Here is a 13,661-nt window from a genome sequence, read left to right on the forward strand (position 1 = left end):
TTTACCCACCTTATTACTTAACATAGGTTGAGTAAAATTAAGGGCTAGATACTTTAACCCGATTTCGAGCAAACTTACATTTTGAAAGGACTATTATTATAATTTCTTAAATATTTACATTTTAAACCTTAAACTTTAAATTGTTTACATTTCTTATCATTTATTTTCGTTTAAAGACTTCCAAGACAACTTTTCTAATACAAGACTTCTTCTCCTTTAGGCTTCGTTCGTTAAACTCATCGTTCCGGTTAATCTCCAAATCATCAAATCTTTCAAGTTTATTACTTGAATGTGAGTACTTTCATCCCCCGTTTTCACTCTTTTATATTTTGGGGGTGACATTGCAAACTTATTCAAATCCAAATGATTTATACTTGAGTCTTAACCCACAAACTTTATTGTATACTTTACTTAAATAAATGCTCGATTTGGTGATTATATGCTTGAGTGCTAATGTGTTTACCGCTTTTGGATGGTTGATTCATAAATTCGAGTATATCTGGCATCCCCTTATAGAAAGGTGTCATTAATGTATTCTTATTAACGATTTCATACAAAATCCGAGTATATTTGGCATCCCCTCATAGAAAGGTGTCGTTAATGTATTCTTATTAACGATTTCATTTATCTAAATTGTTGCTATTATTTATTGTTTTGTATACAAGTTGTGGAATTTCATATTATATATCTATTGTTCAAAACTATGAAATGGCTCACCAACCTTTGTGTTGACAAAATCTATTTATGCAATGTTACAGGTTTGACTTTAGGTTGACTCGAGGACTTGAAGAAAAAACGTTATCGAGGCTATTAGGATATTAGCAAAACGAACATTATATTATTTACTATGATTTGAATTCGGTTATTGTATGAACAAGTTATGTGACTCTTTGTCTTTTTATGAATTTAAATGAGTTGATTAAATGTTGTCACTTAATAGTGTCGTGTGCGATGAACAATCGGTTGCGCCCCGACGTTTCCGTCATGGTCGGGGTGTGACATTTTCCGTCCCAACAATAAATCTTAAAAATAAAAGGAGGTAAAATGAGGAGTCGAAACATTGCGCATACCACCGCGTCTTTTATGTTTCAACCAAAAATCATGATAATAATAATAATAATAAAGATATGAGGTGTAACGAGAAGTAAAAAACAATAGACCACGTATCACCGTGGCTTTCATGTTTCTAGCTAAAAACATTAATACGGATGTGACCAGAACGCTTACAACGACTACTTAAAGTTGTTGATTCGTATAACATGGGTTCACTTTGGCCTACAAGGTAAACACTTCGATCCAATCCTCCTAGGTAAGTCATATCACCTTCGATTCTCGGAATCTTTTTGTCAAAGGATCGAACTTAGTGTTTTGCCTCTTCTAGTTATTACAAACCCGTCACATGAACAATCTTTAAAGAGATGAGAAACATTGAAATATTGGGATCCAAAATTAAATTTGAGACCCATAAATATTTTCTGTTTTCCTTAAAGTAAGGATACCTTAGATTACTATGTGTTGTGTGTGTGTGTGTTAGCATGAGAGCATATTAAATAAATCAATAAGTAAATAACTGCAATAAACAATCAAGCAAAGCAATCATGTATAAGGACCCTAAGGCATAAACTATACTAGGTCGTTATATCTAAACACCTATCCTATAGTCGTGGGCTCTGATACCAATCTGTCACACCCGGAACAAAAGTGCCGGAACATGTCGGGGCGCGACATGATTGTTTCAATGCACACAACACTATTAAAGTGACAAATTTAAACAACTCATTCATTTCACTTAACATCAAAACACAACACAACTTGTTCATTACGAATAAAACAAAGTACAATAAATTAAATAGTTCTTTTAACTAATAACTTAAATGTCTAAAATAAACTAACATCTTCAAATCTTCAATCAACCAATAATCAAACATGTAAAGTTGCATAAAATATATTTTGTCAACACGTATGCTGGTAAGAATTTCCATGATTTTGTATATATATAATACGAGGCAAAAATCCACAATTCATATGCTAAACCGTAAATAATAGCAACAATTGTGGTATATAAATCATAAATAAATGAGGCTCCTTTCTAATTGGTAAAACTACCAAATTACAAGGAGGAGCGTATGATCATACTTACTGAGGATGAGGATGAGGTCAACCAACAAAAGCAATAAACATTTAGCAATTAATCATATAAGGCATATAACACACAATCGGACAATTATTCTAAGTAACACATAAACTAGAGTTTGTGGTTTGAGGATCCAAGTCTTAAATCATTTTTGTTAAAGTAAGTATGCAAGCTACCTCAAAAGTATAAAAGTGAAAATGGGGATGAAATTGCTCACTTAGACAAAGTGACGTCAATGAAGAAGACTTAGAATAAGAATCTTCAAGAAAGCAATGGTAACGTGCGTATTCTAGATTGAAAGACCTTGAGTTAATATTGAGTCGTGAAGATGAAATATAAATGGTGTAAAAGTTCATAAAAACAAGGCTTAGGTTTTCAGGAGTTTAAGTTATATTTTACAAGAATGCGGTTTAATAAAGTAAGGATAACTTAAAGGAGTTTTACATGAAACCGGGTCTTTGATATTTAGTTTTTCTCGACCTTTGTTAAGTTTTATATAGGGGAGTTGGTTTGCTGCTAGTGTGCACGATCTCGCCAATGTTAGCATCAAGATCCGACTTTTAAATATTTGTTCAGTTTAGTCGGTTCAGGACTTGATAAGGTTCCAAATCCACACCCAACTTACCAAAATGTTTAAATATATGAATGATTTCCATAAAATCAGTAGCTTAAGCAAGTTTGAGAATTTTATTAGTTAAAGTCCCAAACTCGGGTTTAAGCGAGTGTAAGTCGGCCCGGTTTTAGTATAAAACTAAGTATGGTTCTGACATATCATAATCTTATAAATATATATAAATATAAAGTGAAACATAAGTTAAAAAGTTTAGGAAATAATTTTTGTGATTTGAACGGTGATAAGCTCGTTTAGACGAGTAGTTCGACTTTTACTCAGGTTTTACCCGAAACTTTAAGCCAAAATTTGTTCCAACACTTCAAAAATCTTGAATAATACGAGTAATATAAAGTAAACATAACTAAAAAGATAGCTTGAAATTTTTGTGGTTTGAACATTAAGTAACTCATTACGATGATTGTTCGATTTTACTCGGTTTCTACCCGAAATTAGGGTTCAAGCCAAGATTTGTTCTACATTTCCATATCAACTATATAATAACTAAAATATAAAGAAAACTCAGATCTAAAGTGTTTCATACAATATGCTTGTTTAAAAGTTAAATAAAGTGTTTAAACGAGTGATCGGTTTTGGTTCGATCCTTGACTGAGTATGAGATCGAGGTTGGTTACCACATAAAACCATAAAACTAAAATTAAGTAAAATTTCCGGATCCAAACTCATATGAGAAAGTTAAGCAAGTAAACTTCCCGAAAACGACTAGAACGAGCCTAAAATGCATAAATTGTGTTTAAAGGTCCAAAAACCTTGAATAAAGATGAAAATGGTTTTCTTAACATAAAATAACTTAAAAAAATGAAAATGTCAAAAACATATACCCGAAACGGATTGAAATGCAAGATTCGGTTGCATTGACTTTTAAAGTCAAACTAAAGCAAAACAAGCTAGAACAACTTGTAAGTTCAAACAATTTGGGATAAGAAGGTGAACATGAGCAGGTGAAATGGTTGAGATTGAGTGGGTATTTTTGGGGAAGGATTAGGGTTTGAGGCAAGGTTGCATGAACTTGTCCGTTGGATAAACCGATGCACCTAGATTCTAGTATTCAAAATGATTTTTGATTTAAATAAATTATGACCAGGTATAAAAACATGTTTGGAGGGTTCTAGAATAATTATGGGTTGAGTCTTGGTTGGTTTGGATGGTTAAAACACGAGTTAGGACTTTAAACGAGTGAAACGAACCAAAACAACAAAATTGGTGACCTAATGGGTGTGCCGAGACACGTATAGAACTGAGGCTAACCCTACGCGCCGCGCGGGGTGGGGGGATTTTGGCCAAACTTTGATTTTTGGCAAATTTGGTCCATGTAGTTCGTTTTAGGTCATTTTGAGCATAAAATAAGCGTTTTAAACGCCGTTAAAGACTTTGGAACGAAATGCCAAGTATGGAACATGATTACAAAGTAAAATTCGTATAATATCCAAAGATCCGAAAGTCCAAACGGGTCGGGTTTACAATACAAAAGCGAATACAGTTCGAACCTAAAGTGACAAATGTCACATTTTCTTTGCGTGAGCTGATATTCCCTTCATAAAACAACCATAAGTTTGTTAAAATTATTTCCGGAAGTTTTTGAGGTACTTGATTTTATTAAACAGATGGAGAGAACGTGCAGCAACGATCTAACGCGAAAGGTATTATATCATATTTTAAGTCTTGAATTTTTGTTTTATATACACTTGTTGGACGATATTTTAGGCCTCACAAATGCTCTATAATAATATCTTAAAATAAAAGATTCAAGACTTGTTAGAAGCGTCTAGGTTGATAAGCAGGATAAACCGATAATTGAATAAAATCTAAGACAAAACGGGTTTGACAAGATGTTGACAATAGTGACATCTTTTTGTGAAAAAACAAGATTAAGATGTTAGACATGATGAAAAGTTATGGTAATCAAAGAAACCAAAAGAATATCATTACCAATCGGCATCATTTTGAGGTTGAAGTTTTTAATATGATTTTGGATTTGCAAATTCAGGAACTTGGAAATAGATTCAGTGAGGTGTCAACTAGTTTGTTAGAAATTATGTCTGGTTTAAATCCACGTGCTTCAATTTTTAAGTTTGACATATCTAAGATAGTGGCATTTTTGGAGATGTATCTGAATGATTTTAGTAATGAAGAAAGTGGGTGTACTTCGGGTGATCTTACGTCCTTTATCACACTTTAAAGGAAGATGATAAATTTGCAAAATCGGATGGAATGTGTGACCTTGCTTGTGTAATGATGGAAATTGAAAATCACGCCACGTTTTCTTTGGTTTATCGAATATTGAAGTTTGCATTGGTTTTACAAGTTGCAATCGCAATTGTTGAAAGATGTTTTTCTAAAATGAAGCTTATCAAGACGGATTTGCGCAATCAAATGTGTTGCGAGTATTTAACAATGCTTTAATTTATGCAGTCGAAAGAGAGACGTTTGATAAAGTAAAATAAGAGGATGTTATGACTCGATTTCAAGCTTTCAAAAACCAGAAAGAATAAATCTGCACCCCATGTTTTATAATATATTTATTATCGTGCTTATATTTTTGTTTCGTTTACATTATATGAAATACGGTAAAAAAATTGAACATTACACCAGAGATTAGGGGTGTTAATCAGGTCAATCTGATCGGGTTTCAGGTTAATCGAGTCGGGTTTTCAAAGAAAATAATCTAACTTGCAACCCAACCCTATTAAGGTTCGGGCTTATCGAGTTCGAGTTTCGGATTAGTCGGGTTAATCGGGTTGTTCTATATTTTTAAGTTGATTTTTGTGTTGGTAACCGATGTACTACAATATTTATCATTCCACTTAATTTCCATTTCCTTCTCAAGTAATTATCTTATTATTGCATATAGGTTTGTAAACAAATTAAACGATCACGAACAAGGGCATGCTCGTGTTCATTCATTTAACTTTAAACGAGCACGAAAACTTAACTGAACAAATATTTGGGTTCATGTTCGTTTGTTTAAAAAATGAACATGCTCGTGTCGTTTATATTCGTTCATTTAAAATCCAAACAAACAGTTGACGAACATAATTAAACAAAGATAAACAAACGTAAATGAACATATATGTACATGCGTAAACAAACACACACAAACATAAACGAACACAATGAACATACTTGAATGAACACAAACAAACATATATAAAACATATTAGGGTGATATAATTTGCAGGATACAAATAAAACTATTCTTTCTTTAATAATTTAATATGTAAACGGACATAAATGAGCGATCATAAAAGAACATAAATGAACGTTCACGAACATAAATGAACGAATGAAACATGTGCTCATGTTCGTTTGTTTATTTAAATGAACACAAAATAAACGAACTCCCCACCGAACGATTCACAAACATGCAGAATAGTTAATTCCTCTATAGAACTTCCAAGATTCGACTTTTAGTGCTTATTGCGCCTTCACATCAAGGTTGTATATGAAGTTAAGTATAACCATTAATCAGATTATTTGGGTTAACTCGAAACCCGAATTTTTTCCAAAAACAAACTCGAAATCCAACCCTATTAACAATTAGGTTTAGTCGGGTAACCCAATTAGTACTTTTGACCATGTTAACCAGACCTTAATTAGCTTATTCGGATTTAAGTCGGGTGAGGTTAATCAGGTACGGATATTTTGAGCCCCTGCCTTAGATAGAAGTGTCATGAATACTCACTCGGTTGGCAGAGTTGATGTAGCGGTGTTCTTTGGATAGACGTGGTACATCTACCGTCAATTTACTCTATTATTATACGAACACCCGCACCAACCGACGGTCAGATTCGATACTTTCGATCCACACCGTCCGATCAAATCCAATCAACGGACGTAAAACCAATTGGCTCACCACACACAGGTAACTCTGGATAATTTTCTTTTCATGATAACTTTCACTTGACTTTTTTTCTTTCTTACGACGAACACAGATCTCCGATCCAAAATTGAATCGAATCGAATCAGATACATGCTTTCTTTCTGGTAAGCTTCAATCAATTTTTCACAGTTTCTGCTTATGATATATATGTTCATTTGTGTGTTAAGTTAGAATTAACCATCAGATCCAGATTTTGATTTTGATGGTTAACGCGCCAACTGTTTTTTTCTGATTGAATTGAAGCAAATGTGACCGTAATTAGGTTTTGATTGAGCTCGCTTCGGTAATTGTGAGTTCCTGAATTGCTAGCGGTAATTTTATGTCTATTTTTACTAGGACGGAAAACGGGTCGGGTCAGGTCAGAACGGGTTAGGGTAGAAACGGGTCAAATTAAAGAAAAGGTTGTTTTGGGTCTGGTCGAAACGGGTCAAATTAAAAAGAGGTTATTTTGGGTCGGGCCTGAACGGGTCAAGTTAAAATGAAGTTGTTATGGGTCGGGTCGAGACAGGTCAAATTAAAACGAGGTTATTTTGGGTCGGGTCTGAACGGGTCAAATTAAAATGAGGTTGTTTGGGGTCGGGTCGAGACAGGTCAAATTAAAAAGAGGTTATTTTGGGTCGGGTCAGAACGGGTCAAATTAAAATGAGGTTGTTTTGGGTTGGGTCAGAACGGGATAAGGTCATTAGGGTCGAAACTGGTTGGATTTAAAAAAAATGGTTGTTTTGGGTCAGGTCTGAACTGGTCGAGGTTGAAACGGATTCAGGTCCAAATGGGTTCGGGTCAGAATGGGTCTGGTCGGAATGGGTTTTGGTTCGAAACGGGTTGGAGGTTTTTTTTTTGTCACTCCTAAAAACATGATTTTTTTATAAGTTTGATGTGATCATATGAGTAAAATTCGAAACTGGATTAACTCGTTTGTGTTCGGTTTTTTAATCGTACGTTTTACTGTCTTGATTCTTCAAATTTGAGAAATTTGGATTTAAGTTATAAACCTAGTTCATCAGGAAGTGATTTTGACTGTGAGTCTGTGACTGTTGAATTTGGCTTTAATGTTAGGTTTGGTTTATATCTGGATGCTTAACCTTCTTGTTATTGATTAGTTCAATTTTAGATGAATACACTCATCATGATCAATGGTTGCATGCATGATGATGTCGTACAATTGTTTTTTGTTTGACTACTTTCAATGGTTGTATGCGCGTGTTGATGTACTAAAGTTTATTATCCAGAAACGGCTAGCGACGAAGCTTGTTTCACGGGTCGGGTCAAAACGGGTTTGAGGTTTTTTTTTTGGGCCATTTCTGAAAACATGAGTTTCTTTTGAGGTTTGATGTGATCAAAAGGTTTACGATCGACTAAAATTCGAAACTGTATTAAATCGTTTGTATTCGGTAGTTTAATCATAAGATTTACTGTCTTGATTCTGCAAATTTGAGAAATTTGGATCATAAGTTGTAAACCTAGTTCATAAGGATATAATTTTGACTCTGACTGTTGAATTTGACTTTAATGTTTAGGTTTAGTTCATATCTAGATGCTTAATCTGCTTGTTATTGATTAGTCATCATGATCACTGGTTGTATGCGCGTGATGATGCTCTAAAGTTGTTTATTGTTTACTTTCAGTGGTCGTATATGCATGATGATGCACTATAATTGTTTGTTGTTTGACTGCTTTCAATGGTTGTATGCGCTTGTTGATGTACTTTATTATCCAAAAGGGGCTACGGCTTGGTTTAAAAAAGTGTTATGCGAGGCGAGGCGTTTTGGTCCCGCAAAATAAGGTGAGCGCCTTAAGTGTGAGGCGAAAGCTTCACGTAAGCAAGGCGTGGTATATTTATTTAATATTTTTAAAATACTATTTACTATGTTTTAATTACTTAAATACCAAAAATGTATATGTATAAAAAAAAGAACTATGCGCAATTTGTAACTATTTAAATTACCAGAAATTATAATTTAAGAAGGGAAACTTAATTTTGACAAAGATATCTCCTCTGTTAAACAAAAAAAAAGGTATCTGAGTATCTCCTCAATTATAGGAGATAATTTAAATAATTTTTTTAAGTAGAAACTTAATTCTGTATTATATAGTTATTAGTTATAAATAAGATTATACTAGCTTTTTTCCCCGTTTGCTTGTTGCCCGTTTGCTTCCTTTATCGATGTAAACACCACCTTTAATGAATGTAGTTAAAGTCTCATCATCATCATCCTCGTACTCAGTATATCCGACCAATAGCAGAGCTATGGTAGGGTTTGAGGAGGGTAAGATGTAGACAGCCTTACCTCTACCCCGTAGGAATAGAGAGGCTGCTTCCAGTGAGACCCACGGCTCGAAAGTAGTTTTGCATCAAGCCTTGGACATAAGGCACATAACACTCAACCATCGGCACACCGGTAAATTGGTGCATGTACCTTGTCTTTCGGCTATCAACGTCACCACATGATGCCTGATTAACCTTCCGTCACTTTTAACATTATTTTCACGAGATTAGTAAAATAACGTCAAAATTAGTGCAATTTCACTTTTGCCCACCCGAGGGTTCACACATATATACATTATATGCGCGCACCGCAAACAGGGCGTGTAGTTAAAGTCTGTGGATCGAAAAAATAACTGAAACAAGTAAAAAGCTGTTAACCTTATTTGACTAATTACAATGTTCGTATCTGTGTATTGATGTACTAAAGTTGGATAATATTATATCTATGTAGACCTTAAAATGGAAGTGGATGTACCTGATAGAAAGAAATGGGAGGAAATGCACAATGACATTCTGGTCAAAATATTTCAAACTTTTGACATTTTTGACTTGACTTCTGGTATTGCACAAGTGTGTAGCACGTGGCGGCATGCTGCTTGTGACCCGTTCTTGTGGGAAACACTTGATTTGTCAATGCTGAAATCCAATTTTATTAAAATCCCACTAGAACCTTATGTTTATGTGGACGGGCGATCTGATAAAACATTGACAAGGCTTCTGAAGATTTCTCTAAATCTTAGTCGAGGAAACATCTCAACTTTGATTTTCCATTTTAATCTGTATGTTCATGATGATCAGTTGACATACATTGCTGAAAGGTATGATCTGAAACCTTATTTCTTGTTTTAATCTTTTAGTTTTATAGCGGCTAGTTACTTTTTACAAGAGCGTAAAGCCCTTTTAACAGAACATATGAGTTGTGTGAAGAATTTAACAAAGCAAAAGTCGTCCAAAGTGTATTTATAATGCATAAAACCTTTCAAAAATCATTTTTAGTCGTACATTTAGTTTATTATATCAATAAAATAGTTGTGCAATCATATTTTATTCAACCAAACTTTTTTGGTAAATATATTTAGAAGATTATATATATAGCAAAGCCTGGTCCGGACTTGTTCTGGTCCCAAAGAATATTGACTTCATGCATCAGGTTCTTTTAGGTATCTAATTGATTTTTAATTTAAATTATAACATATATATAGCGTCCCGTGGTATTAGTAAATAAAATAGCAATTATGAACAAAATTGTGCGGTAGCTTATAAAAGTTGCCAACATGTAAAATAAAATTTTGAAAATTTGTCATTTATTTTGACAAAAAGCTAACTCAAATAAAAAGTTAAAAATGGATTAGTGTTTATACTAAAATTTCGCAAAAGTGATAATTTGGAGATTTAGTTTTACTTGAAACTTTGGGCTTGAATCTATATAAAGGTTTACAATATGTTTCTTGCGACCCGAGTTTCAGAACTTTTGGGCCAGGATTTGGGTTTATTTGATATTGGGCTATTGGGCTTTTATGGTGTTTTTTGGGCCAGGGCAAGCTTAGAATCAGGTTAGGCTGATCTGGGCTTTAAGATAAATATCTCAGCCCAATTTAGGATTTTGGGCTTTGGATGACTGGGCCAAATTGGGTTCTTACCACTTTGTCCTTCAAGTCTTTTGGCCTGCAAGACCACGTGTGCACATCTATATATAAATAGACTTTGCATTGCATTCAACTCGTACAACTCTTTTGACTAGGCTAGTAGAAGAGCATGAACCGAGCATGTTCATGTGCATTCGCTTAACTTTAACTGAACAAACGATCAAACATGAACTATTAGAGGAACAAGGTTTTCTTGTTCTTGTTTGTTCATTAAGAAATGTGCGTGTTCGTGTTTGTATATGCTCGCTCGCTAACATTATCAAAGAACCGTTCACGAATATAAACGAACATACATAACTGAACATAGATGAACGAACATAACTAAGTTAAACTTATTAAAACTAGACTAAGTTGTAACTTGCTAAAGTTTTTAAATAAATGTATTAATAAATGTATACTAATGAACTCCAGATGTAAACTCACGAACATAAAGAAATGAACATAAAAGAATTTATATGAGCGAACATTCACGGACATAAATGAACAAACGAGAGGTGCTCATGATCGTTTGTTTTAACTAAATGAACAAAAATAAAAAACTGTTCATGGTTGTTCATTTATTAAATAAACGAACTTCCCACCGAACGGTTCATGAACTTCCCACTGAATGGTTCACGAACTGTTCATCAAACGTTCAGTTCATTTACAGGTCAACGCTTTGTACTTAAAAGCATTATTTGCATATATTTGTATAATATGGACAGAATCGTTTTAACCTATTTTCCAGTCTGCTCATTTTCCCACTTCCTAAGATGACTTCTAAACTGTTATTTTATATATTATAAACGTTGACAATTTTGAACGCAGGTCACCAAAGCTCAAACGACTCGTTTTGCCCGCATGGAACCGAATAAAAAGAACCGTAATATGCAAAGCCATAAACATGTGGCAAGATCTTGAATCCCTTACAATGCCAAGCATAGCCAATCCTCTATGCATCATGGAACAAATCTCCAACAACTGTAAAAACTTTTCACAACTCAAAATCATGGGCCCGTGTGACATGTTCTTCGCGCACACACTTGCAACTTGCTTGCCAAACCTAAAAGTTTTGAGCCTCCGTTGCTCGATGCTCTTTAAGGACGCGCTGTTGATAATATTAGATGGATTAAAACACCTTGAAGTGCTTAACATTTCACACTGTGTTATTATTGAAGTGCCCCCGCCGCCCGCCCCTAGAAAAGTGCTTAAGGAGCTTGACGAGTTGATTATCGGAAAGGCGTCCAGGATACGTGAGTTTGTGACGTGTATGGATGATGTGTGCGTTATGTGTAGGAGAACTTGGGTTGATGAAGGGTTTTTGAGGTGGTATAAGTATGAAGAAGGGCTTTGGAAAGATGATGAAGTGAGGTCTCTTGCAATTTGAGGTGGTTTTTGTTTTCGTAGTTGTATATTGCCAAGTGAGACAGGTAAGTCTTGTGTAAGAAGTGTTGGATACTAATTACAATAATCAAGGTGGTTTGATTATATTGTATAATCAACTTGCATTGTAAATATACTAATTACAATAATCACCGTTTTTTTAGTATGCTATTATTTTTATTTTTTTTTATATAAGCCATACGAGCATTGTTGTTATTTTCTGTGTTGGCAGATTAACTTTTTGATTTTAGTGTCGGTATATTAGCGAACTTAACTCACACCAACCGAATACACGTTAATACACCGTCGTAATATGATGGGTACAAAACTAGTTGAAATTAATAACCTTCGAACCATTTTATGGACTTGTTATCAAAATTTGGATTCCATTCTTTCCAATGTAATAGGGTGGAAATTTGACAGACATGAACCTAATGCGAAATTTTGCGGGTTGATACACCTTATGACATGAAAAGTTTGAAAACGAACTTTTAACTATATGAATTAAAATTGAAGTAAATACAAATCGTATAGCAAAAAATGAGAATATCATTACCACCATCCATTTTATTCAAATTGTCAACTAGAGCCTTAGTCCGTAAAGCTGAACATCTTGTAAATTCTTTGGTGTAGATCCTAGTCAGTAGTGTGTATAAACCAATAACACGGTGGTCTCGGTGTAAGATAACTATATTTATTTATCACCATACAAGTATACAACTGATACTAAGGTGCAGTTTGTTTTTTAAGATGTAAAATATTGAATTCCCGATACTAATGTAACTGCAGCCATTACACTCCAACTGTCATAATTGTTCATAAAGCACTGCGACATTTCATCACAACCATTGTAACGATTCAATACCTATAAAAAGGGATCATATGGTCTAACTTCATTATCAATTTAACACTTTTAATTTGAGAGAAAAGAACTAATTGTTCTTTGGAAAATTACTTTCTATCATATCTGTTTATTTATTTAGTTATACGCGAAATTACTTTCTATCATATCTGGTTATTTACTTATACGCTAAATTCTTAATAATCTGGTTATATATTTAGTTATACACGAAATTCTTAATTTGAAAGTAAATTCTTACACGACCGTCGTTTTAGTTAGCAAAATCTAATTAAACTAGATAGTTAGAGTAAGAAGTATCATATCTATGAGAAGTATATGTGATCAATATTACACTTTTTTTTGTAAATTGTTATTATTTCATATAAATATTTTGCTTCCTTGTGTCTGAAATGATGAAAGATTTACAAATATTATTGTCTTTATTATTTTAATAATCGTCATCACCTATATGTAGTGTCTATATTTTACAAACAAGATCTTTCATGTGTCATGGTATATAATTACTTTCATTTGGTAATATTTAAACTCAAAAAGATTTGTCCCAAACTGCCTTGAGAGTCCAAAGTCTAATATTGGATGCAAATTTTAATTTATTAAGGTGCTGTTTGTTTTTGCAGACATAAACTGTCTGCAAGCTGATTTCATCTGTTTTCATGTCTGCAACTGAAGATGTGGTCTGAAGATCTGCAAGCTGAAAATATAAGACTGTTTGTTTTTATAAGCTGATACTGTCTGCATAACTGTCAAACTTATCTCACAAGATAGAAGTCATTTATTCAAGTTACATAGAAAATATAATAATAAAATTGTGGCGGCGGACGGTGGGTAGTGGCGATGGATGGTGGTGGTGGACAGTGGGTGGTGGTAATGGACGGTTTTG

The 13,661-nt window shown here is 33.8% G+C and overlaps 1 protein-coding gene across 1 annotated transcript; it reads left to right on the forward strand.

Moving 5' to 3' along the window:
- The first annotated feature begins 9,364 nt into the window (after positions 1-9,364).
- Positions 9,365-11,924, forward strand: LOC143631950 (F-box/LRR-repeat protein At3g48880-like). Its single transcript, XM_077100562.1, has 2 exons — positions 9,365-9,729; positions 11,365-11,924. Exons 1-2 carry the CDS (start codon positions 9,371-9,373, stop codon positions 11,921-11,923), a joined length of 918 nt encoding a protein of 305 aa, XP_076956677.1. The 5' UTR covers positions 9,365-9,370; the 3' UTR covers position 11,924.
- The last annotated feature ends 1,737 nt before the right edge of the window (positions 11,925-13,661 follow it).

Source organism: Bidens hawaiensis, unplaced genomic scaffold (genome assembly GCF_021521415.1).
Source record: "Bidens hawaiensis isolate Kalapana, Puna unplaced genomic scaffold, B.hawaiensis_p1.1 tig00006295_1, whole genome shotgun sequence".
Lineage (NCBI taxonomy): Eukaryota > Viridiplantae > Streptophyta > Magnoliopsida > Asterales > Asteraceae > Bidens > Bidens hawaiensis.